Source organism: Chiloscyllium punctatum, chromosome 20, assembly GCF_047496795.1.
Source record: "Chiloscyllium punctatum isolate Juve2018m chromosome 20, sChiPun1.3, whole genome shotgun sequence".
Taxonomy (NCBI): Eukaryota; Metazoa; Chordata; class Chondrichthyes; order Orectolobiformes; family Hemiscylliidae; genus Chiloscyllium; species Chiloscyllium punctatum.
Genome location: NC_092758.1, coordinates 58,701,316 through 58,727,926, shown reverse-complemented (window position 1 = coordinate 58,727,926; position 26,611 = coordinate 58,701,316). Strand labels below are relative to the sequence as shown.

General features: G+C 40.6%; 1 protein-coding gene across 2 annotated transcripts in view; it reads right to left on the bottom strand.

Annotated features, from left to right (window-relative positions):
* ablim3 (actin binding LIM protein family, member 3) overlaps positions 1–26,611 on the bottom strand; it is a 337,989-nt gene that overhangs the window by 121,239 nt on the left and 190,139 nt on the right. For both annotated transcript variants that reach the window (XR_011963504.1, XM_072590972.1), the window contains exons 5-6: positions 20,135–20,261; positions 9,274–9,367 (exon numbers count right to left, since the gene is read on the bottom strand). Coding sequence is in view for 1 of the 2 variants with exons in the window: in XM_072590972.1 (XP_072447073.1) it covers positions 9,274–9,367; positions 20,135–20,261 (221 nt within the window). In the remaining variant the exon portion in view is untranslated. The remainder of the gene's footprint in view (positions 1–9,273; positions 9,368–20,134; positions 20,262–26,611) is intronic.

Genomic DNA, 26,611 nt, shown 5'->3' with positions numbered 1-26,611 from the left:
CACAGTAGTGATTCTATGAAGCAATTCCCTCCCATCCAAGCCCTGGCACTTAAGGGATTCCCCTCAATATATGGCAAGTTAAAATCATCCACCACAACAATCCTGATGATTTCACATTTTTCCATAATCTGTCCACATAGCTATTCCCCTATCACCCCTGGCTGTTGGAAGGCCTGTAGTGCAATCCCAATCCCAGAACATTTCACAGGCAGTCTTATCCTTCTCTCAACCGAATTTCTGTAATAGCTACATGACACTTATATTTATTCATCCAAGCTCTACATTCACCTGCTTTATCTGTCATACTCTTCATATTACAGCAAATACACAACCCTACCATGTTCAATAACCTTTCTCTTGTCTGTTCTTCTTCTAAGTCTTATTGGGTTTAGTCTAAAATTCTTCCTTGGTCATTTCACTTGTTGACCTACCACTCTGGACTATATATTTTTATATCAAATATTATTTCAAATTCAATGGAGAAAATGAATGTTTCATTTTGGTCAGTGTTAGTGAGGAAGAGGAAGATTTCTCCTGATCGATATTGCCAGTGAAGTCATTAATGGATTTTAAAATGCTTTTAAGACTGTGTCAGAATATTGAATACAACTAAACTGCCATTGTACTTAAAATATTGCTGACAGAGAGTAATCACAGGAAACTTTTGATTCTGTGGTCACAACATATTGAGACAGTATGTGTTAGTGCAATATGGATTTTGATTCAAACGTAGAATTGAAAATGTCTCACTAATTCACATGATCAGGCAAGTTCTTCTCTCCCAAGTGATCTAAAATATGATGATTTTAATGATCCAGGATGAAATCGAACCTTATTGCACTTGTTTTCCACTGAATATTTGCCAATGGATAATAGTGAAGTCTGGAGAATTGATAGCAAAGGCACATGGCATAACCACAGATATCAACATTAATTGATCAAAGAGGTGGGAAGGTACAATTTGTGGAGAATAGAAATTTGATGCAGTGAGCAGAATGTGCTTTTCTAAAAAACACATAATAGGCTGTGCCAATGTGAGGTAGTAGCAGAGTGGTAAACTTCAACAAAGATGAGCCCCAGAGGCTATCACAGGGAAAGCTGAGATACCAAACAAAAAAAAAGAAACATTCAAAGTCAGAGCCAGTTCATTATCAGTTAGTGTTTTTAGTGGTTAGTTTTCTTCCTATTTAATAGTCAGCATTTATATTAGCCACATAATTAAACAATGTTAAAACTTAAAAAACACTTTAATCTATAAATAAATATAAACTAAGATATATGATGTTCCTGGTTCACTAGCACCATAAAAAAACTCGAAGTAGATAGCTGACAACCTTGAACAGAAAATACTTGATTGTGTCCTCTCTAGTCCACAGTTGGTCTTAGTCTGCTCCTCTCTATCCTGACCCGGGTCACCTGATCCCACTCTCTTAAAGGAGCTACACACAGTCAACTACATACAGAACAAGTTACGTTAAGTTAGGTTTTAGAATTTAGGAGTCTGGAGTGCAAGGCTATTCTGAGAGATGTCTCAGTCTCCATTCGCTCTGATGTGGAGTTGCTTGACTGTCAGTAGGTACTACACAACACATAAAGGAGGAAGAGGAAGGAGTATGTTGACATTCATTGTTGATCTGTTTGCTGAGCTGTTAGGTTTGTGGAGAGACGTTTCGTCCCCTTTCTCGATGTCACTTAGAAAGGGGATTAAACATCTGCCAACAAACCTACCAGTTTGGTGAAGAGACCAACAACAAATCCAACCAGCCCCCAAGCTACAGATCTTCACAAAGAAACTTTAAGAATGTTGACAGTTTGCTCCAGAACACTATCACGGTTCTGTAGAGGTGCAGATTCACAACATTGATAATATCTATTATGTACAGAATTAGGGGAATCTAGAGAGATAGAATGAAATTCACAGAAACCGATCTTATCCAGTAAGTGCACAGGTATTACAAACTGTGAATATAAAAATGATGACGACTGGAAAGAATGTTTAGTATGGCAACAAAATTGGAGAAAGGCCAATTTTGATGGTATTAGGCAAGAACTTTCAAAAGCTGACGGGGGCAGATGTTCGCAGGTAAAGGGGCAGCTGGAAAATGGGAAGCCTTCAGAAATGAGATAACAAGAATCCAGAGAAAGTATATTCCTGTCAGGGTGAAAGGAAAGGCTGGTAGGTAGAGGGAATGCTGGATGACTAAAGAAATTGAGGGTTTGGTTAAGAAAAAGAAAGAAGCATATGTAAGGTATAGACAGGATAGATCAAGTGAATCCTTAGAAGAGTATAGAGGAAGTAGGGGTATACTTAAGAGGGAAATCAGGAGGGCAAAAAGGGGACATGAGATAGCTTTGGCAAACAGAATTAAGGAGAATCCAAAGAGCTTTTATAAATACATTAGGGACAAAAGAATAACTAGGAAGAGAATATGACCCCCCAAAGATCAGCAAGGTGGCCTTTGTGTGGAGCTGCTGAAAATGGGGGAGATACTAAATAAGTATTTTGCATCAAAATTTACTGTGGAAAAGGATATGGAAGATAGAGACAGTAGGGAAATAGATGGTGACACCTTGCAAAATGTTCAGATTATAGAGGAGGAAGTGCTGGATGTCTTGAAATGGGTAAAGGTGGATAAATCCCCAGGACCTGATCAGGTGTACCCTAGAACTCTGTGGGAAGCTAGAGAAGGGATTGCTGGGCCTCTTGCTGAGATATATGTATCATCGATAGTCACAGGTGAGGTGCCGGAAGACTGGAGGTTGGCTAACGTGGTGCCACTGCTGAAGAAGGGTGGTAAGGACAAGCCAGGGAACGATAGACCAGTGAGCCTGATGTTGGTGGCGGGCAAGTTGTTGGACGGAATCCTGAGGGACAGGATGTACATGTATTTGGAAAGGCAAGGACTGATTAGGGATAGCCAACATGGCTTTGTGCGTGGGAAATCATGTCTCACAAACTTGATTGAGTTTTTTGAGGAACTAACAAAGAGGATTGATGAGGGCAGAGCGGTAGATGTGATTTATTTGGATTTCAGTAAGGCGTTTGACAAGGTTCCCCATGGGAGGCTGATTAGCAAGGTTAGATCTCATGGAATACAGGGAGAACTAGCCATTTGGATACAGAACTGGCTCAAAGGTAGAAGACAGAGGGTGGTGGTGGAGGGTTGTTTTTCAGACTGGAGGCCTGTGACCAGTGGAGTGCCACATGGATTGGTGCTGGGCCCTCTACCTTTTGTCATTCACATAAATGATTTGGATGCAAGCATAAGAGGTACAGTTAGTAAGTTTGCAGATGACACCAAAATTGGAGGTGTAATGGACAACGAAGAGGGTTACCTAAGATTACAACAGGAACTTGATCAGATGGGCTAATGGGCTGAGAAGTGGCAGATGGATTTTAATTCAGATAAATGCGAGGTGCTGCATTTTGGGAAAGCAAATCTTAGCAGGACTGATACACTTAATGGTAAGGTCCTAGGGAGTGTTGCTGAACAAAGAGACCTTGGAGTGCAGGTTCATAGCTCCGTGAAAGTGGAATCGCAGGTAGATAGGATAGTGAAGGCAGCATTTGGTATGCTTTCCTTTATTGGTCAGAGTAGTGAGTACAGGAGTTGGGAGGTCATGTTGCGGCTGTACAGGTCATTGGTTAGGCCTCTGTTGGAATATTGTGTGCAATTCTGGTCTCCTTCCTATTGGAAAGATGTTGTGAAACTTGAAAGGGTTCAGAAAAGATTTACAAGGATGTTGCCAGGGCTGGAGGATTTGCGCTATAGGGAGAGGCTGAATAGGCTGGGGCTGTTTTCCCTGGAGCGTCGGAGACTGAGGGATGACCTTATAGAGGTTTACAAAATTATGAGGGGCATGGATAGGGTAAATAGGCAAAGTCTTTTCCCTGGGGTTGGGGAGTCCAGACCTAGAGGACATAAATTTAGGGTGAGAGGGGAAAGATATAAAAAAGACCTACGGGGCAGCTTTTTCACACAGAGGGTGGTATGTGTATGGAATGAGCTGCCAGAGGAAGTGGTGGAGGCTGGTACAATTGCAACATTTAAAAGGTATTTGGATGGGTATATGAATAGGAAGGGTTTGGAGGGATATGGGCTGGCTGCTGGCAGGTGGGACTAGATTGGGTTGGGATATCTGGTCGGCATGGACGGGTTGGACCAAAGGGTCTGTTTCCATGCTGTACATCTCTATGACTATGACTATGACTAAAAAATGAAAGCTAGAAGATATAATGTAACTAAATTAGGAGTGAAAAATAAGAAATGTTTGTGAAAACTAATATTAGACGTGAACAGATTGGATAAATGGCCCAAATGAATGTTATTTCTTCAAAGATACAAAGTAAACAGAACGAAGTAAATTATTTACAGACATAAAATTAACTCAACAGGCTTCAACATTGTAGTAATTACGGAGAGATGACTGCAAGATGGTTAGGACTGGAAACTGAACATGTCATTGCATTGTCAGGAAGGACAGGAAATAGTGGCAGAGGAGGATAATCATGAGTGTTAAGGTTGGAATTAGTTCTACAATAAGAAATTATGTAACAAGAGGCAATCATGACTTAATGCCCAGAATTAAGAAATGAAAAAGGATTTAAGATTGCAGGAGGGCTTGTGTATGTGTCCCTTGTGTACAGTTTAGTATGGTAAAATATATTAATGCTCAAATTGAAGAAGCATAGAGTGAAAGCAGAATGCTTTTAATGGGATAACAGACAAGCTTATGTCAGATAAGTAGGGAATTTCTTGATTATGATCAGGATATTTTATTGCAACAAAATACTCTAAAACTCAAAAGAGGTTAAGCCATATTAAATTTGATAATGAGCAATAAGTTAGATCTAGTTAAAACCTTAACAGTGCACGAACATTTACCAGACAGTAGTAAAGATATGCCTGAGTGTAATTTTCTATTTGGTCAATGAGGAAGACAAAACAATTGACTGTCAGATTTGGGTAATAGTTATTTTCAATAGTATGGGAGAAGAGTCTGTCCATTGGCACACCTTCTAATAAGTAAACTGGCAGAAAGAATTTCACACAATTCAGAACTAATTTATACTAGCAAACAGTGAGAATTCTATTTGCCATAAATAAAAAAAAACAGGGGTGACTGAAGAGGTAAGAAACAGCATAAAGCTAAAAGAATGAGCAAACCAGAATAAAGTATTGTCATAGAAGTCCTGAAGGAGGATTGGGAACCAGAGGATTGGGAGGACCAAGAAACTGATATAGAAAGGAAAAAGAGAATATCTTAGTTTTTGGGAAATGTAAAAGCTGATTGTAAAATCTTTGCAATCTTGAAGGCAAAATGATTAGCAAAGTTAAATGTAGGCCCATTAGAGATGGGAACGAATAAATGATTATGGAGAACAAGGAAATGGTGGAGAAACTAACCAGTTACTTTGAAGAAAATACAGAAAATCTCCCAGAAATGCAACTGAGAGTTAAATAAATTATTATTCATAAAGAAGTCATTCTTGAAAAATAAGCTGGATCAGAGGAACTTCATCCCAGAATATTGAAGGAATAACTACAAAGATAGTGGATGCATTGGGGATCATCTTTTGTAATTTTATGGACACAGTGATCTAGAACGGTGGAGCATGCTCGAGGAATGAACTGTATAATTCTCTTCCTACGTTCCTATTCCGCCTCCTTAGGTGAGGAAAATATATCATCATTACCCTGACTGACCTGTACATGAGTTTAGATTCACAGTAATGTTGTTGATTCTTAACTGTCCTCTGAAATGACCTAGACAATCACTCAATTCCAACTCAAAACCAGAATGGGCAAATAAATGTTGTCTTTACCAGCAATATTCAATTCCAGAATTAAAAACAAATGATGGAGTGATTGAACACAGTAACATTTACAGCTGATCAGAGACAGCCAATGGGGATTTATAAAATGTAGGTCATTTATCCTTCATAAGTCAACAAAACTCTATTGTATAGAACAATTCTTATCACTACACTCAGATACTGGAGTGAATCTGGACTGATTATCAACGACACATTAGGGCATTAGAGAAATCCCACCAACAATGGCACGCTCACACCCTCTGCATGCAATGAAGTGACCATCAAACACATTCTCATGTTTTTCTTGAAGCCAATTCTGCAAGCATTCTGTGGCCAAATTGGCAAAACGTGTCTTCCCAACTCAATGCTGTTTTCTCAACACTTAAACAGTTAATCTACCAGGGAAGAACAAAGAAACTGTTTCAAGGATATGCTGAAGCATTCATTGCAGTTTACCAGCAAAGACATGATGAGTAATAATATATTTTTGGCAGCACAGACTTGATGGACCAAAGGGCTGTACTATATGATTTTATGACAATGAATGTGCTGCTAATTGTTCAAAATGGTAACAAATTGTCCTTCATGCTACATCACATTTTTTGTTACAATGTCTTAATAATGAGGCAGAATGGCAGCAAGGAAAGAAAAAAGGAAACAAATCCCTGTACCACTACCTCAAAGTACATCTTGTTTGATATTACCAAAGATTTGTAGGTTGAGAATTAACTTACTTATTCACATGATTTCTGTAATGTAGGCTGTGATTATACTTTTTAGATATTTAACAGCATTTATTGTAGTGTGGAGTTTTGCTTTTTGGTCAGTTGGTTTTCTGCTTGAAGTTCATTTTTAACTTAAGTATTTCTATAGCCATAGTGATATCTCTTAAAACAGTTTTTGAGGGCTAGTTTTAGGCAAAATGAGTTTTAGTTCACATTAATATGATTTTACAACTGAAAATGTTAACAAGCTAAGTTTAGAAGGTCAGGAGATATTTCTTTAAGCTTCATGGAAACACCCATTGCTTACAAAGGGAAAGAGGTACTTTATGTTTTACTTTGAGTTATAGGGAATCCTATGAAATCCTTTAGTGAAGATGCTTGTATGGACCAGTGGTCCTGAGACATGAAGACCTAGAGAAACCGGATTATGATGGAACAAAGACTTAGTGATGGCCCCAGATCAGAAGTGGTGGATTAAAACCCTGAAGAGGTTGATTACATTTGAATATGTTCACATTAAGGTATATAATATCTCCAGGAAGATGATGCAGTTCCAGTTTAGAAATTAAAGTCACAAGTGACTCAAATCTATCGAAGTGTTATAGGACAGAGATCTTGGTGTGAGTGCTATACAAGTAATGTTTACAGGTACTGTGCAAGGTATTTTTGGAAGTTCCAGCAGTGTGTTTTGGATACTGTACAAGAGTGATTGATTTTGTTTTCAGTTTATAAAACAGTGGTTTGGAATTAATAGGAACATTGGAACAGGGGTAGGCCATCTAGCCGCTTGAACCTGTTTCACATTCATTAAGTTCACGGGTGAATTATGGCCTAACTCCATATACAGAGGAACCTCGATTATCCGAACGAGATGGGCGGGCACTATTTCATTTGGATGATTAATTATTTGGTTAATTGATTCAATGCCTCTCCTCTGGGGGGTCAGAATGTTCTGTTAAGTCTGCTTCCCATTCAGGAGACTGCAGCATAGCGCATGCAAACTCCCGCGCCCCCGCCCAACCCCAACCCCATCCAACACCACCCCCCGCCAACCTGGTCCAACACTGCACCTCGCGCTCAGGCTGCCCTGCACCCCCCCCCCGACCTCCGTGCACCCCTGCCCCCGTCAGCTCCCACCCACCCCCCACCCCCCGAACCCTGGGCAGACAGAGTGGACAACAACAGTAAGACTGCTGCTGCCTTTGTGGGGTAAGTCTCCAAATAGCGCGCACGCACACAACTTTTTTTACAGATTCCACCTTTGCCATGTACAGGACAATGCTGGAGGGATTATCTAGGGAAGGGGGGGTTTAGGGTTCACCCCTGTGTATAGCTCCAGGGAAAGTGTGGGGAGAGAGAGGGAGGGCAGGAGGTCAGTCCTTTGGAGATGGTGCCTGGGCTCATATCAATGTCCAGGACTGTTCTCGGTAGCATTTCAGTGAGCCGAGTTCATTTTTAATCATTGTAAACAAAAGATGCGATCAGGGCTGAAACAGCTCCTTGATGTAATATTTCAATTGGGACCTCGAGATCTCCTTTGGATAATCCAATATTTGGATAATTGATATTCGGATAATTGATATTCGGATAATCGAGATTCATCTGTATCTGTCTTTGGCCCACATTCGTTGCCTTTGTGAACAAAACTTTGCCTGTCTCGGATTTAAAATCAACAACTGATTCAGTTTGCAGTGCCATTTCTGGAAGAAACTTCCAAACTCCTACTACTGTTGTTTAAAAATCTTTTACTTTTTGTTATTTGCTTTATTTTATCCTCATTTCTGTTGTTAATAAACTTCTATTTTATTGCTAAAGCAAAATCTGTAGCATTGTATCTTATGTTTCAGTGAGAGAACATCATTAAAACCAAAACAAACATGATTTGTAATGCCACGTTTCAGCTCTTCTGAACAAGGGTCACTGAATTTGAAACGTCAAGTCTGATTTCTCTCCACAGATGCTGCCAGACCTGCAGTTTTTGTTCTTGTTTCAGTTTGGGTTCTGAATTGTTCAGTGATGATATCAGTTGAGATCATAACAAAACCAACACTGAATGGATATCATCCTTGACTGAGAAACAGACAATGATGATTAGGATATTTGTGGCAAAACTTATTGAGTTTTTTGTTTGAAGATGTGATTAATGCAGTGCATGAGGATTGTATATGGCCGTGTAGAAGATATTTCTAAAGTCTCTCCCTCTCTCTCTCCATTTCCTGCTGGGAGACACCGCAGCCTCTCCGACTCAATATTGAGTTCAGTAACTTTAGAGACTGATTGCATCCTTTCAAGCTTTTTTTTAAACTCACCCCTCATCTGATCCTGTTAAGACATTGATTGCTTTTAGCACACTCACCCAATCCAGGTGCTCCTCAGCCTATTATCACGTTATATGGGTTGCTTTCATTTCCTCTCTTAACTCTTATTACCTCTCATTCAGATTTTCTTCTATTCTGGCCTGCCATTCAACATCTCCTTGTTTACCTATGCCCTTCATATCTCTCTGGGCTACCCCTATCTGCTCACCTCCTTCCTCATCCCCCTAAGATTAGTTCATCTGAGAACTTTTCTGACACCCTGTAATTACCAGATGGACACCTATGGCTCACAGCAATGTGGCATTTAAGAGAAAGAACCCCTGCAGTCATTCCCCAATTCTTAATTTTAAGTAACATTTTCCTTAAAGAGCTACAATAAAAAGAAAATCCATGCTTTTTAACAGACACTTACCTCCAGCACTCTCCCACTGATATATCTGTCACAAGTCTCACACTTAATGCCAAACTGTGAATGGTAATCGGTCTCACAATAAGGAACACCATCCCTTAGAAATAGAGAAAGAAAATTGATACTTAACAACTTATACTGAGCTACTCATCATACAGCCTTTTGCCTCTAGAAAACATCTAAATTTCTGATTTTCTTCATTTTCAATGCTTTACTGTTATTCTCAAACTGTGATTCAGTCACTGTATACTTCTATAAATGTCTTTGCTCTTACACTGTAACAGCAGAACAATTGTAATGCAGTTTTCTATTCCAGAAACCTGATAACACCAAAATTTGCTGATTATTTTAAAGCTGTAAAGGATCAAAGATGTTCAATGCACTAGTTGCTTAATGTGAAACAACATGAGTTCAGGACATTTAATCTTCCTGTCCTTTTATAGACACCAAGCTTCTCATGCTATTTATTTTTCCAATACCAAACATCAGAGGTAATGTTGCTAGCTGTAGTATATAAACATAATGTGGTGCTGGATCACATTTTTAAAAGCATGATTTAACTTGATTAACTAGCCCTTTAACATCTCTCCTGGTGGTTTTATCTTGTGGCTTAAAAGTTGGAGATGCAATGCCACTTGGATATGAACAGCTCCCCTGCTTTCAAAAGGTTATTTGTGCTGAAGAATACATCTGTACATGTTTGGGCGGCCATTTACTAATGAAATACAAATGAAGGGAACATGATCCCTGCTGCATTTTCTGTCAATTGCATTGCAGAAACCAGGTATACCTGTCTACTCCCAGCATCAATATTCAGAAGGCTGTGGAGCATTAAGTGAAGATGCCTTGAAAGAGGGACCTGTGCAAGTGCTTGAATGTTTATGAAATAACTGCACAGAAGCCAGTATCCTGTCACCAAGTCACCCTTTATTTACTTGTCACCAGTCAGCTTTGAGTCAGTCGCCTGAACTGAGGAGATTCTAATCTCCTGGTTATATATTTTTTTGTAGAAATAGAGGTAAGGCTCACACAGCCAGAAAAGAGTTGAGTCGACAACACAGTCCAACAGGTAGATCTTCCTCCTCCATAGTACACTGGCTGTGGCTGGTTAGCCAGCTTGGAGTCAGTCGCCTCAACGGAGGAGATTCTAATCTTCTGGTTATATTGGTCAGCCAGGCTTTCCCGTTTGGGGTTGTTAACCTTGGCCAATCAACAACCTTGTAGTCGGTGAGGTCAACCTATATCCAATTACTACATCCCTCTCCCGCCAAGTCCAGCGATGGAGGCCTGGTCTTTCGCTTGTAGCTTTGATTCAGACTCTGGCATGGAACGCACATAACCAGACCAGAGACTGCCACTTGCGTCCAGAGCAGCTCAGGAGAGTCTCTTCCTCTTCTTCCGGTGGTAACGGTATCAAGGCTTCATCGAACTCAGACCTACGGCTTGATGTGAAAGAGAGGGGAAGAATGCATGGTTTCTGACAGTCTTTTTGGCTGTTCTGATGGGCGAGGTATGTTTTGCTCCTGCCCTGTTTGCGAGGTAACAGCTTTCAGGTGATCCATGTTTGTTCAGGACTGTATCAGCCACCAGAACTTTGTAAGTCATGGGACCTGACTTCGTGTTAACTTGCCCTCATAACCAAACAGGATCATTTCTATGGTTCCAGCACCAAACTTCATCCCCTGAATTAAACTGTTTCTCTCGTTTAGAGAAGGCATGTGGTTTGCATTGGTGTTCATGCTGCCATTTCACCCTGCAATCCCAGGTCAAGGAATATCAGGTTTAATCTGTTGCAGAGTCTTCTCCCCATCAGCAACTCTGTTGGAGCTATCTCTGTTGCATTTGGGGTGATCCTATAATTGAACAGGAACCGGGACAGTTTGATATCAATTGACACTATAGGTTGCTTCTTTAAGCCTGCCTTCCACATTTGGACTTTCAACATATCTGCTAGACCATTGGACAATGGATAGTATGGAGCTGTTCCTATGTGCCGAATGCCATTTGATTTCGGGAAATATTCAAATTCCCTAATGGAAACTGACATCCCATTGTCAGTGACCAATACTTCCAGGAGTCCATGTATTGCAAACAATGTGAGCAGCTTCTCAATCATCCCTGAGTTTGCTGAACAAACTTTATGTACATCCAACCACTTTGAATGGGTGCCCAGAATACCCAGGAACATTAAGTCCATGAAAAGACTGGCATAATTGACATGCAACTGAGTGCAGGGCCTTCCTGGCCATACCCACGAACGTGGGGACACTGCGTGTGGCTATTTTTATCCTTGTTGGCACTCTGGGTACTACCCCACCAATGCAGCCATGTTGGTATCCAACCCCAGCCACCAAACATAGCTTCTTGCTAGCATCTTCATCTTGGAAACCTCTGTGTGACCCTGGTGGAGTTAAGTCAGTATCTGGTGGTGACCTTTACTTGGGGAAATCACCCTTGCTCCCCGTAGTAATATGTTGTCCTCTACAATGATCTGGTCTCTCTGGGTCCAGAAATGTTTCAATCCTGGTTGCGATAGCTCTCTGTTTTCCCCATTACCACCAGCTTCTTAGTTTCGTTAGGACGGGATCTTTTTGTGTCCGCTGTTGGATATTGTCCGTGATGACTGAAGGGTGTCCAGGAAGTTTACAACTAAATCGGACTCTTCCAAGAGAGGCACCACTGATGTGGTGTCTACCAGCAGGAGGCAGCTCAAGGCATCCATATTAGCCACTTGATTTCCTGGATGGTGTTCTAACTTGTACTTGGAAGTGCTGAGAATAATGGCCCATCACTGAATTCTATTGGAAGCTATGGGTGGCACCTTGTCTTCCTTCAGTAGTTCTGAGCAGGAGTTTGTGATCTGTTACTATGACAAATTCCTATCCATAAAGGTACTGGTAGAACTTCCTCACACCAAAGAAGACTGCTCAGCCTTCCTTCTCTATCTGAGCATGTTTGCGTTTGGCATTAACCAAAATCTGGGAAGCATACACTACCGGGCGTTGCTCTCCTTTGGGCCATCCAGTGAGCCAACACTACCCCAATACCAAACGGGGAGGCATCACATGTCAGCACTACTTCTCACTTCAGATCGTAGTGGGCCAACACCTTAAATGACGATAGCTGCTTTTACACTTTCTTAAGGGCTACTTCTTGGCTATATGACCATTCATAAGGATGACCCTTTTTCTATAGCAGGTGTTATTAGATTAGATTACTTACAGTGTGGAAACAGGCCCTTCGGCTCAACAAGTCCACACCGACCCGCCGAAGCGCAACCCACCCATACCCCTACATTTACCCCTTACCTAACACTACAGGTAATTTAGCTTGGCCAATTCACCTAACCTGCACATCTTTGTGACTGTGGGAGGAAACCGGAGCACCTGGAGGAAACCCACACAGACACGGGGAGAACATGCAAACTCCACACAGTCAGTCGCCTGAGGCGGGAATTGAACCCGGGTCTCTGGCGCTGTGAGGCAGCAGTGCTAACCACTGTGCCACCGTGCCGCCCACTAAGGTGGAAGGGTGCAAAGATGTAGGCCAGGTTAGATATGAATTTTCCATAATAATTCACTAACCCAAGGAAAGACCTCAGCTCCGGTACAGACGTGGGAAATGGATGGGTATTAATTGTAGCATACTTCTGGCTCTCCTTAACCAGTCTCAATTGCAGGTAAGTGTGGCTCATGTCCAGCTTCGTAAAGGATAGCTCCCCCCCTCCAACTTTGTATACAAGTCCTGTGAGGGATTGGGTATTTATCCAGCTGTGACAAGCGGTTTATTGTTTGTTTAAAATCCCGACACGGCAAACTGAGCCATCAGGCTTCATAATCAGTATGATTGGTATTGCCCATTCTGCAAACTGTACTGGTTTGATGGTTCCTTTGCTCTCCACTCTCCTGATCTCTGCCCCTACTTTTGCCCACAAGGCAAATAGCATCAGGCAGGCCTTGCAAAAATCTTGGAATTGTGTTCTGGTTAACATGTAAAGTGGATTTGGCTCCTTTGCTAGTCCAAAGCCCCCACCTGAAATACTCCTGGCTATTTCACTAGGGCTTCACTTACGCAGCCATTTTCTAACTGAAACATGTTGAGCCAATCTAGGCGAATCTTTCTAAACCAATTCTGCCTCAATAGGTCTGGGTTCAAGCCTTTTACTACCATCAATGGTAACTGAACAACCATTTCTCATAGGAGACAGGAACTGAAGCCGGACCCTTAATCTGCAATGGTTCCCCAGTGTGTGTTCTCAGTCTGGCTGAGGTCTTGTGCAAATTTAAGGGTTGGAGTCCACAGCGAGTCTTGTTAAAGACAGATTCTGTAACCACAGATACAGCTGTACTGGTACCGAACTCCATGGGAACTGGGTGACCATTTAACCAAACCATTAATTTTACTCAGTTCTGATTTGGATATTGTTAAAGGGGACTTTCCAGGGTATCCATTCTCCGACAAGTTTACTTACTTAAACCAGGCCTTGTAGGACTCCTTTCCTGTCTCAAGTCCGCATACCAGCAGCAACTATAGGCTGATATGGCCCAGATCTTGAGGAATGTTTTAGCTCGGCTTTGTCATGGGGTTCTACTGTGAGCTGGCCTAGGGTCCCTAGGCTCAGGATATAACTTGCATCATGCTCTGCAATTGCCTCCACTCAAGTGGTGTTCTCCAAGGGGGAGAGTTACATGGACACTTTGTTTCAGGAGACAGTCACACCTGGTTGAATAAGTAATTCAAATTAAATCAGTCATCAGGGACAACAGGGTGAGATTGCAAGTGAAGCAGGTAGGGGGATCCTGAGTTCAGGAACAGAGAATTCTCATCTCTTGACTTTGTCCAACAGGTATGAGATGCTTGCTCCCTGTGTGGATGAGCAAAAGGTCTGTGGGGAGGGTGAACCAGTTGACCATGCACCATGGTGTAGAAGGCTGTTCAAGAGGGGGGAGCAAAGAGGTGGTTATGGGGTATTCTATAATTACGGGGACAGATAATATCCTTTGCAAGCCAGATTGGGAGTCCCGCATGGTGTGTTGCCTTTCCAGTGCCAGGGTGCAGGGCATTTTTGATCAGCTTTGAAAGGATATTGGTGTGAGAGGGGGAGGATCCAGTTGTTGTGGTCCACATTGGAACTAACAACATAGGCAAGGTTAAGATGGAGGACTGTTTGGGGATTATCAAGCAGTAGAAACAAAATTAAGGAAAAGGTCCTCAAGGGTCATAATCTCCAGATTACTATCCAAGCCATGTAGACATTGGTTTAGGGATAAGAAAATTAGGGAAGTAAACACGTGGCCAAGGAAGTGATGTGGGAAAGAGGGATTCCATTTCATGGAGCATTGGCATCAGTTTTGGAACGGTGGTGGGGGGGGGGGGGGGGATCTGTACCGATGGGACAGTCTCGAACCAGTGTTCTAGTGAAAAGGATTATCAGGGTGGTCAATAGGACTTTAAACGAGTGAGTCGGGGAAAGGGAAAAGGAAAACGACTGGGAGTATGACAGTAAATAAAAAGGTAAGCAGCAGGTTAGCATTTGTGCAGGAGGGTTTAAATTCAAGACAGAGTATGAAAGAAGCAAATAGGAAGGATAACTCAGGAGATATTATTAGAGATGCTGGAAATCATGACAGTAAGAAAGATAGCATAAGGGCACTTAAGCTGAATGCTCGTAGCATTCATAACGAAGTTGATGAGTTAATGGCACAAGTCATCATGAATGAATATGATTTAGTAGCCATTAGGGAGACATGGTTACAGGATGGCCATAACTGTGAGTTAAATATCCAGGGGTACCAGACTATTTGGAAGGACAGACAGGAAGGTAAGGATGGTGTAGCACTGACATTGAAGGACGACATCAGGGTGGTGCTGAGAGATGAATGTAGAATAAGGTTGGACCCATTTGGGTGGAAATTAGAAATTCTAAGAAGTAAATGTCATTGATAGGCATAGTCTATTCGCCACCAAATAATAACAAAGAAATAACTATTGCCTGTAAAATGGAACAGCAATTATCATGAGGGATTTTAATCGATTGGTTGAATCAGCTCAGTCAGAGTAGTATTGAGGAGGTGTTCATTGAGTGTATCCGTGATCGTTTTCTTGAACAGCATGTAATGGAACCAAAGAGGGAGCAAGCTATCCTTGATCTGGTCCTGTGTAATGAGACAGGAATAATTAATGACCTCATAGTCAGGGATCCTCTTGGAAGGAGCGATCACAGTATGGTTGAACTTTGAATACAGATGAAGAGTGTGAACATAAAATCCAATACCAGGTACTGTGCTTAAACAAGGGAGACTACAATAGAATGAGGGAGGACTTGGCTAAAGTAGACTGGAAACAATGATTTTATAGTGGGACAGTTGACGAGCAGTGGAGGACTTTCAAAGCAATTATTCAATGTCCTCAGCAAATGTATATTCCAATGAAAAGGAAGTACTGTATGAAAAGGGGTAATCTGCCATGTGTGTCTAAGGAAATAAGGGAGGCTATCAAATTGAAAGAGAAGACATACAAAGTGGCCAAAAACAGCATGAAACTAGAAGACTAGGAAAACTTTAAAGATCAACAGAAAGCCACAAAAAGAGCTATAAAGAAAAGTTAGATAGAACATGACAAAAAACTACCACAGAATATAAAGATAGATTGAACAGTTTCTCTAAATATATAAAATGAAAAATAGTGGCTAAAGTAAACATTGGTCCTTTAGAGGATAAGAAGGGGTATTTAGTTATGGGATATGATGAATGGGCGAGGAATTTGATCAGGTATTTTGTATTGGTCTTCATTGTGTAGGATACTAATATCATGCCAGTAATTGACGAAGAGAAGGTAGGTGGCAACCTGGAAACATCATTATTATGGAAGAGTTTAGTGTTGGATGAGCTAATGGAGCTACGGATTGATAAGTCTCCTAACCCTGATGGAATGCATCCCAGGTTATTAAAAGAGAAATGGCAGGAGAAATAGCAAGTGCACTGGTGGTAATTTTCTGAAATTTGCTGGATTCTGGGACAGCAAATGTGACGCCACTATTTAAAAAGAGTGGTAAACAAAAGATGGAGGAAGTATAGACCGGTTAGCTTAAACTCTATAGTGGGGAAGGTGCTTGAGTCTATTAACAAAGAAGGAATAGCAAGGCATCTTGATAGAAATTATCCTATTGGACAGACACAGCATGGATTCATGAAGGGCAGGTCATGCTTAACGAATCTTTTGGAATTCTATGAAGACATTATGAGCAAGGTGGACAATGGGGACCCAGTGGATGTAGTGTACCTAGATTTCCAAAAGGCCTTGGACAAGGTGCCACACAAGAGGATCAAGATGCATGGCATCACGGGTAGAGGATTGGTTGACTGACTAGAAGCAAAGAGTGGGGATAAATGAGTGCTATTCTGGCTGGCAAACAGTGACTAATGGTGTGCCTCAGGGATCGTTGCTGGGACTGCAATTATGCACAATTTATATAGATGATTTGGAGTTGGGGACCACGTGTAGTGTGTCAAATTTTGCAGATGAAGCTAAGATGAGTGGCAGAGCAAAGTGTGCAGAGTACTGTGAAACTTTGCAGAGGAACATAGATACTTTGAGTGAGTGGGCAAAGGTCTAGCAGATGGAATAAAATGTTAATAAATGGGAGGTCATCCAGTTTGGTCAGAGTAACAGTAAAAAGGATCATTACTTGAATGGTAAAAAGTTTCAGCATGCTGCTATGCAGAGGGACTTGGGTGTCCTTGTGCATGAATCACAGACGGTTGGTCTTCAGGTATAACAAGTAATTAGGAAGGCAAATGGAATTTTGTTCTTCGTTGCTAAAGGGATTGAGTTTAAAAGCAGAGAGATTGTGTTGCAGCTGTACAGGGTGCTGGTGAGGCCACACATGGAGTATTGCATGCAATTTTGGTGTCCTTACTTAAGAGAAGATGTACTGGCACTGGAGGAGGTTCATTAGTTGATTCTGGAGTTGGAGGTTGGCTTATGAGGAGAAACTGAGTAGACTGGGATTATATTCATTGGAATTCAGAAGAATGATGGGGCATCTTATAGAAACATATACCATTATGAAGGGAATAGATGACATAGAAGTAGGGAGGATGTTTCCACTGGCAGGTGAAACTGGGACAAGACAGCATAGCCTCAAGATTAGAGGGAGCAGATTCAAGACCGAATTGATAAGTAACTGCTTCACCCAGAGGGTTATAAATCTTTGGAATTCCTTGCCCAGTGGACTAGTTGACACTACTTCAGTAAACATTTTTAAAGCTAAGATGGATTTTTTTGAACAATAAAGGAATTAAGGGCTATGGTGAGAGCGTGGTTAAGTGGATCTGAGTCCATGAAAAGATCAGCCATGATTGTATTGAATGGTGGAGCAGGCTCGAAGGGCCAGATGGCCTACTCCTGCTCCAAGTTATGACGTAAGCTCAGTCAGACAGGTGAGTGAGTCCACTTCCATTGGGAAGCCCTGTAGCTCCCATGCTCCACTTGCCGCATTTTCTCATGAACATGCCAGTTATAGTGACTGTTTGAAGTCCAGTTCGGCTTCAGCGAGTAGGCACTTCTGCATGGTAACATTATTAATCCTACATATCAAACAGTCGCTCAGCATTTCATTCAGTGTTAACCCAAAATCACATGCCTCTGCCAGCTGTCTCAACCTCATCAAAAATCCCGATATGGATTCCCCTGGTTCTCTAACAGCCGAATAAAACTGATAGCATCTTAGAATTAGAGGAGGTTTGGGGTCGTAATATTCCTTAACCAACCCTGTCAACTCTTGGAAAGTTTTAGTGTCTGCTGCCTTGGAGCAAGCTAGGTTCTTAATAACTGAAAAAGCAAGTGGGCAGAAGGATTACTTATTGCTTTTCATCTGCCCCAATGTCATTTGCACAGAAAAAAAAAAAATCGCATTCTTTCCACATACTGGGCCCAGTCTTTGACAGCAGGGTCAAATGAGTCAAGTTTCCCAAACAAAGGCATGCTGCCAGAAATGCTTACCACAACTGCAAGATGACTGTTGTAAGTGAATGTTTTTCAGGCACATCCTGTTTTCTCCCATTGCATTTGAGATAACTGCACAGAAGCCAGTATCCTGTCACCAAGTCAAGCTTTATTTACTTGTGCACTAGCTGTAGCCAACCAGCTCAGAGCCAATCTCCTGAATTGAGGAGAGTCCAATCTCTTGTTTTTTTTTGGTCAGTCAGGGCTTTCCTGATTTGCTCAGGTAAATAACCCCAATTAAAGACCTTATAGTCAATGAAGTCGACCTAGTTCCAATCACCAAAACGTGACAGGGAGATTTTCTTAAATTTTTCTCAGAACGTTAAAAGTGAGCATATCAGCCACCTTTACCTGACAACCTTGCCTCAATGTAACATTCTTGCCACTGAGTCAGAAGATTTTGGATTCAAACCCCAAGCTCCAGCAGTACTCTATTGTCAAAATGTTATGTTTCGGGTGAATTGTTAAGCAGAAGTCAGCATCAAGTGAACATAAAATCCCATGATACTAGTTGAAGGAAAGCAAAGAAAGTCTCCTGACAACACTTTTTTTTTCACTGACATTACTAAAGTTAGTTACTAATTTTTGAGGAACCTTATGCACAAATTAGCAACTGCTTTCACCATAATACAACACTGACCACAGTGTTTGAAAGACAGTATAATATCAAAAGTTCTTTAATTTTCTACATAACAGCAGTATGCATTCAATATGTAGTTAATTGGCTATGAAAAGCTTTAAAATATTGTTGGTTTGAAAAGAACCATGCAAGTTTGTTTTTGTTATTTTGACCAGTGAATATTGCCTGCTATGTTGCAGGGATAGGTTAGTACTGCCATTCATGTGAATAGCAAATTTCTTTAAAACATAGTGTCTTGTAAACCAGTCTTCAATGTGCTGTGTCACTAAATAACAGGTTCACATCAGGACTGTTTCTTTTAGGGAGAGTACTGTGCACAACTTTCCAATGGAATATTGGAAACACAGACATAGTCATTCTTAATACTTGCAAAACTCCTTGCCACAATGTCAGGGGAAACATAAGGATAAATGGTTCGCATGAGAAGGAACAATTAAAGTGAAGATGAAGGGAATGAAGGAAAGAAATCAAAGGGCATGACCGTGTGGGTAAGAAAAAAGTGGTGGTCTGTTATTAGGGATTGACTTGCATTAATAAAATCAACAATCTGAAATTCTTCTAACGTTTTACTTTTTTTTAAATACACTGAACAAGAGGCACTAACAGCACAAGTACTAGGAAATGCAATAGTCAATATTTGTGCTGAACTGTAGATTGTTTGCATGGTCAGGTATGGAGGAAAGAATTCCTGACAATGATGGGTATTCAGTGACCACAGCTAAGTGATTACACTGTATGGATAAATAGATGATATGCGTACAGCCGCAATATCATCATGGTAAAATCATTTGTCAAGATTCATTCTAGCTGGCAGAGGAGAAAGCTGGGGATTATTATTTAACTGTCAGTGCCTGGGCAGTGATCATTGGTTCTATAGTGGGAAGCTGATCTGCTCTGTCAGATTATGGCCCAGGAGCAAAGGGTTAAAGTCACTCCATTGTTTACATACAAATAACAGGAACTTGGGTGAAAGGGCAGAGAACATTTGTGGAACTGAACTCTACAATGAATCAGTTCCTTTAGGAAAGAAAGAGGAATATCCAAGCAAGATTCAGTGCTGTACCAACAAATTATGAGCTCACTGAAGTTAGGCAGAACATGTGAATTAAATATAAAGCAGTAACTATGTCATTCTTTCAGAATGGATGACATTTCAATAGTTAATGAATCTATCCATTTTCTCTTACATATATTGCATTTTTCAAGTACCATACATACTTGCTGATATATTCTCCTGTCAGCACAACACCACAAGACTGGCATTTGAAACAGCTCACATGCCATTGCTTCTCCAAGGCCAGCAATGATTGTCCATGTTTGATTTCATCCCCACAGCCAGCACACTCTGTAATAAAAATAGAATGTAAACAGAATAGATAATCCACAAAGAATCTTCCAAAATACTGTAATTACAACTCACTTCAAATGACTGGTAGAGAAATGATTGTTATATTTCAGTGATACACAAAATTATGTCTTTATTTAAAACTATAGCAATCCTGAGCTCATGTCAAGTTCTGTCAAGTTAACAGAATTATCACATTCATAAATATTTAATTTTATTCTACATAATTACACTTCACTTTACACTGATTAAATACATTTCTGAATAAGTTTAATTTATCATTTCAGAACTTCGTTGTCATGTTTATGTTACAAACCTTACTTGCATTCTAACCCATTTATCAATGGATTATGCCTCTTCCAAGTTCAAATTCAGTTCAGGCAATATTACTTTGTGGGCAATGTGAATAAGCAGCCCGTATTATACTCTGTCTGATTTATTTTCCATTGACTGTATATTATACAGCACATCGCCTCCATCATTTTACAGACATTATGCGTAAATTACAAAAGTAGGGAAGCTTCACTAAAACTTTACAAGGCACTAGTTAGACCACACTTGGAATACTGTAGTTTTGGTCCCTTTAACTGAGGGAAAAAATGACATTGAAAGCAGTCTAAAGAAGGTTGACTAAACTGATCTAAGTTATGGAGTATATGTCTGATGAGAAGAGGTTCAATGGATTGTGCCCGCATTAATTGGAGTTTCAAAGTTTACCTTACTGAAACATACAAGACCTTTCCCCTTGTGGGATAGGCTAGGACCAGATGTCTTAACCTCAGAGTAAAGAATCACCTATTTAAGTCAGAGATGAGGAGGAGTTTCTTCACTCAGTGTATATTCAATCTGCTGAATTCTTTACCTCAGAGGGCTGTTGAGGCTGGGCATTCTGGGTTGGAATAGACAGATTTTTAATCAGTTGTTGAATGGTGGAGCAGTTTTGATGATCTGAATGGCCTACATATGCTCCTATGTCTTGTGATCTTATGTTTAACATTATTATTTGATTTCAACCAACATATGTCATCAATTTTGATGAGAGTTTTTTTAGGATGGTACATATATATTCTTCTACATTTCAACCAGGTGAAAATTGTTTACCCAAGAATAGTTTCAGTCCAGCTGTCAGATTTCCTGATTTGTTTCCCAGTAGATAAATTTATTCTATCTAGTCTAGGATGTACATCGAAAGACTCATGCCTGACAGAGAAGGCATAAGTCTATATTTTTCAATGCAGGCAATAGAAAGTTGAAAGATGTGGCCCTAAAGTGTCTAATTATACAGCTAGACACTAGTTGTTTCTTGCTCTGTACCTGCTTTTGCATAAGCTTTATAGTGTGCTATGTTATGCTAAAACTCCAGCTCTTGATACATTGGGGTCAGTCAACAGCAATACCAAATAAACTTTTCAGGTCTATTAAGGTGGGTCACTATCTCCTCTGTAACTTCAACAGAGATGTGATGGAAACTCTACATGTAATTAGAAAGGGAAGGGTTTCCTCCACATTTCTGGCAAATGTTACAGCAGTTGATGGGAAACAGCTTGAGAAAATTCATAGCCATTACTATAGACAGCTGCCAGGAGCATTAAAAAGACTTTAAATCAAGTTGCTTAAAGATGACTTTGACAATATAGCATTCTTGCAAATAAATGTTCAACATAAAAACTAAAGATTTTCTAGCCAAATATTTTTCAATCTTATGCAACACTAGAATATTTACAGACTTAAACATGTTCATGGAGGGGTCCTGGATAGTGTGTAAAACCTCAAGGGTTTAATAAATGCTGTAACTTTTGTAGTCAGGTTATTTCCTGCCACAGCTAAAACAAGTTTGATGTAAATGCTGAAGCATCACTGCATCCCCAGTCATCTTAGGGCTGGGTTACCAAGTTAACCTCTGGCTTCTTTTAACTTTCACAAAGTTTTTTTTCAACAATCTGTTCAGTTTCCTCCAAACTCACCTCCAACATAAATGGTGAGGAGCTCAATAGTTTGCTTGTCACTAAAATCAAGACAACCTGATCAGCTATCACAGGCATGCCCTTCTTTTCCATCAGTTAAATTCTTCTAATTTTCTCTTTTAATTCTAAGTTTGCATCCTTCTCCAGTTTCTGTCATACCTTCTCTATGCTCATCTTGTCCATGAGACCCATCTCCTGTCTCTTCAATTTTATTCCTACAAAATTACTGACCACAGAGTGTTCCCTCCTGACCCCCATGTTAACTGATATTGTAAGTGGCTCTCTCTTCAGGTGCTATTTTTCTCTGCCTTACATCTGCAATCCACTCTCCTCAGAAAATAACCCTTGTATCCTTGCAAGCTACCACCCTAATCCCAAACTCTTTCTTTTCCAAAGTTCTTGAATGTGCTATTGCCTCAGAAAACTAGTTCCAGTCAGATTTCAGCCCTTGCCACTGTACTGAAATAACTTTTTTCAAAGTCACACATGGTATCCAATGCAAATATGGTAAAGTTAAACTTTCCACATCCTCATTCTTCTTGACCTCTCTGCTGCATCCGGGATACCTCTCACATAGTTTCATTCTTATCTAACTAATAACAGTCTCCCTTTTGTGTTCCTGAACCTCTGGTGTCCACCAGTGATCCATTTGTTCTTGGCCCCTTCTTAGTCCTTATCCAAAGCTGCCCATTGGCAACAGCATTTTAAGGCATTATGTTCGTTTCCACATGAATACTGATGCCACCTAGCTCTCAGCTACTCCACTGCTGTGAAATTATCAAACTGTCTATCCAACATCCATTACTGGATGAGCAAGAATTTATTTCAATTAAGTATTGAGTTTGCACGTTCTCCCCGTGTGTGCGTGGGTTTCCTCCGGGTACTCCGGTTTCCTCTCACAGTCCAAAAATGTGCAGGTCAGGTAAATTGGCCACGCTAAATTGCCCGTAGTGTTAGGTAAGGAGTAAATGTAGGGTTATGGGTGGGTTGCGCTTCGGCGGGGCGGTGTGGACCTGTTGGGCCGAAGGGCCTGTTTCCACACTAAGTAATCTAATCTAATCTAATATTGGGAAAGTGGAAGCCATTGTTTTCAACACCTCCTCCCAGCCTCTGATGTCCACAAACAGATTACTCTTCCTAACAGCAGTTCACCATTAAGTTAGTCTGTTCACTGCCTTAGCGTCACATTTGATTCAGAAGTGAGCTTCTGACCTCGTATTTGCACCATCTCAAAGACTATCTATTTCCCCTCTGTAACTTTGTTCAACTTCTTCCCAGCCACAGCTCATCTGCTGCTAAAACATTCACTCATGACTTTGTTATCTTCCAGACTCAAATACAACCATACTCCTAACTGGTGACCCACATTCAACGTGTTGCTAACAACAAGTTAGCCAAAACTCAGCTACCAGTATCTTAACTCACAGCAAGTCCCATCCCTCTATCATACCTGCACTTCCTGATTGCACCAAATTCCAGTGAAACAACCTTATTTATTTTTGAATTCTCATCATGGTTTTAAAATTCTTCCTTTTTTTTGTCATGTTTGTTATAATCTCCTTCAGTTCCATAATCTTCCATGATATGTGCCTCTAGTTCTGGCCTCTTGAACATATCTGATTTTAATCACTCCAACACTGGTGCTGTGCCTTCAGTTATCTTGCAACAAGTTTGGAATATTCTCTCAATACCTCTCTGCTTCCTCACTTCACTTTACGATTTAAGGAATAAATGTATGTTTTCGTTCATGGTTTTGATCTTTCGACCTAATATCTCCTTAAGTGTTTGGTGTCCTACTTTGTCTTATAATGTAGCTGTGAAGTGTCTTGGGATATTTCATTTTGTTTAAGTAGTCATACGAATCTAAGTTGTTGTTAAGCTAATTCACTTTTTTAACGTTGAACACAAACCTTTTGTTGTAAGTTTAATGGAGCTTTATAACCGTGGATGGGAATTATTAGTATTGGTCATAATCAGCAAGTTACATATTCATCATCTACAATCTGTCTGAAAGGCATCATGGACAGAAGAACTGATCCTTAGCATTTAACTCTGTTAAACTCCCTTGGTGTTGATAATGTCCTGTCAGTTATAGTACAAAAGGAAATAACTTTAAAACTGAAGCCAAATTTTGGTTGTTATCTTCTAACACCAATTGTCTGCTGTTTACAGTGATTAGATTTTTCCACAACTCCTTTTGATTAACTTTATAACACATCTGGTCAGCCAGCATCCGAGGAGCAGGAAAGTCTATGTTTCAAGCATAAGCTCTTCATCAGGAATGTGCGGGAGTGGGCCCAAGGGGGCCGAGTGATAAATGGAAGAGGGGTGGCGCTGGGGGGGGGGAAGGTAGCTGGGAATGTGAAATGTAGATGAAGATGGGGGATCATGGTGATAGGTCGGAGCGGAGGTTGGAGCGGATGGATGGGAAGGAAGATGGACAGACAGGACAGTTCAAGAGGGCGGTGCCGAATTGGAGGGTTAGAACTGGGATAAGGTGGGGGGAGGGGAGATGACGAAACTAATTAAATCAACATTGATCCTGTGTGGCTGGAGGGTCCTGAGGCTGAAGATGAGGCATTCTTCCTCCAGACATTGGGTGGCGAGAATTTGGTGGTGGTGAAGGCCCAAGATTTGCATATCCTTGGCGAGTGGGAGGGGGAGTTGAAGTGGTCAGCCACACAGCGGAGGGGTTGTTTAGTGTGTGTGTCCCAGAGGTGTTCTCTGAAACGTTCTGTAAGTTGCCGTCCTGTCTCCCCAGTGTAGAGGAGACCACATCGTGAGCAATGGACAGTACGTGATATATGTGGAGGTGCAGGTAAATCTCTGTTGGATGTGGAAGGGTCCTTTGGGGCCTTGGAGATGAGGGGGAAGGTGTGGGCGCATGTTTTGCACCTCTTGCAGTGGAAAGGGAAGGTGCAGGAAGTGGAGGGTGGGTAGTGGGCATGGGAGGGGGGTGGTGGGGGAGGGGGGAGACATGGACCTAACACGGGAGTTGTGAAGGGAATGGTCTCTGCAGAATGCAGATAGGGGTGGAGAGGGAAATATATCTCTGGTAGTTTGACTCTGATCTCCAGCATCTTCAATATTCACTTTCTCTTCCTTAATAACACATCTGTCAACTTCCTAGTACTTTTGTCAAGTTTAGTTTTACTTTTGTCTAGTCTCAGGGAAACCTTATGCTCAGTTTTCTTACTGGCACACCAGGAACTGCTGTAGACTATATTATTGAATTTTGTTTCATGAAATATTTACTACGCTGCTGCACAGTAAGGTTCCAGCATAGCTTTGAAATCAAGATTTCAAAAAAATGTTTTGAAGTATGTTTCTTAAATAATGTGATTGACAACCATGAAAGAAATCACAGCTTTCAATAGTTTGCCTGTCCAAACATACAGAATTGGCAGAATGTAAAATTGAGGTAGTATATTATATGGAAAATGAAATGTGTAATACTTTAATAAATGATTTAACAAAATAATTTGAAAAGCTGTAACAAGATATTCAAATGTTTGTAATGATTGTTTATAAAATCCTATTTTTGATGAAAAGAATGCATCTACGTCTATACATATTTTTAACAGATAATGATAACCCTGCTTTGTATTTGCAATCTTGGCTTTTTATTTCAGATTTCCAGACAATTCAGGACTCTTCTTAAAATTACCTTGCTTGAAGTTCGGAAACTATTGTTGAATATTATGTATTAAGAAATCCAAAGTTGTCTTATTAATCAAAAACAAGAATTAAATTTCAAAATATATCACTTTGATGATGATCTTAAGTGAAAAATATCATATTAAAGGTGATGGTTCAGTAATCAATTGCTCATCAGGTATTGATTATTCTCTGGGTTAGTGTACTAAAACAGTAACATATTATAATTTATCAATTATACTGATGTCTGTGGTGTATTTCACCTAGCAACCGAACAGACTAACAGTTTGGTAGAATTTCAATGAGGTATACATGGAGCATGTGGTGTCCTTAAAGGTGAACTCTCTATAAGGCAACGTACAACACATTTACAGTAAAGCTATCAAAAATGAAAATCTCTCTCTGTTCATTCAGCATCTTCAGATGTTTACTGGTTACTCATCATGGCCTTCCACACATCTCTACTAGTCTTTCCATGATGTTGCAATGGTGCAACAAGAAGATGCAGCTGCCAAAAACTACCTCAGCCAGAAAAAAATAGTTCAAAACCATTCCAGCTGTCTTATTAAGCAACACATCATCAGAGTAATTAATTCTATTTCATGGAAAATTGACAGACAATCACCAAAAAGCATTTCCTTTGTTCCAGCATTGCTGCTATATAGCAAAGTTTCCATATTTCTCTCTTTTCTAGGATCTATCTTGGAAATTGCAGGGGAAGTTGGATTT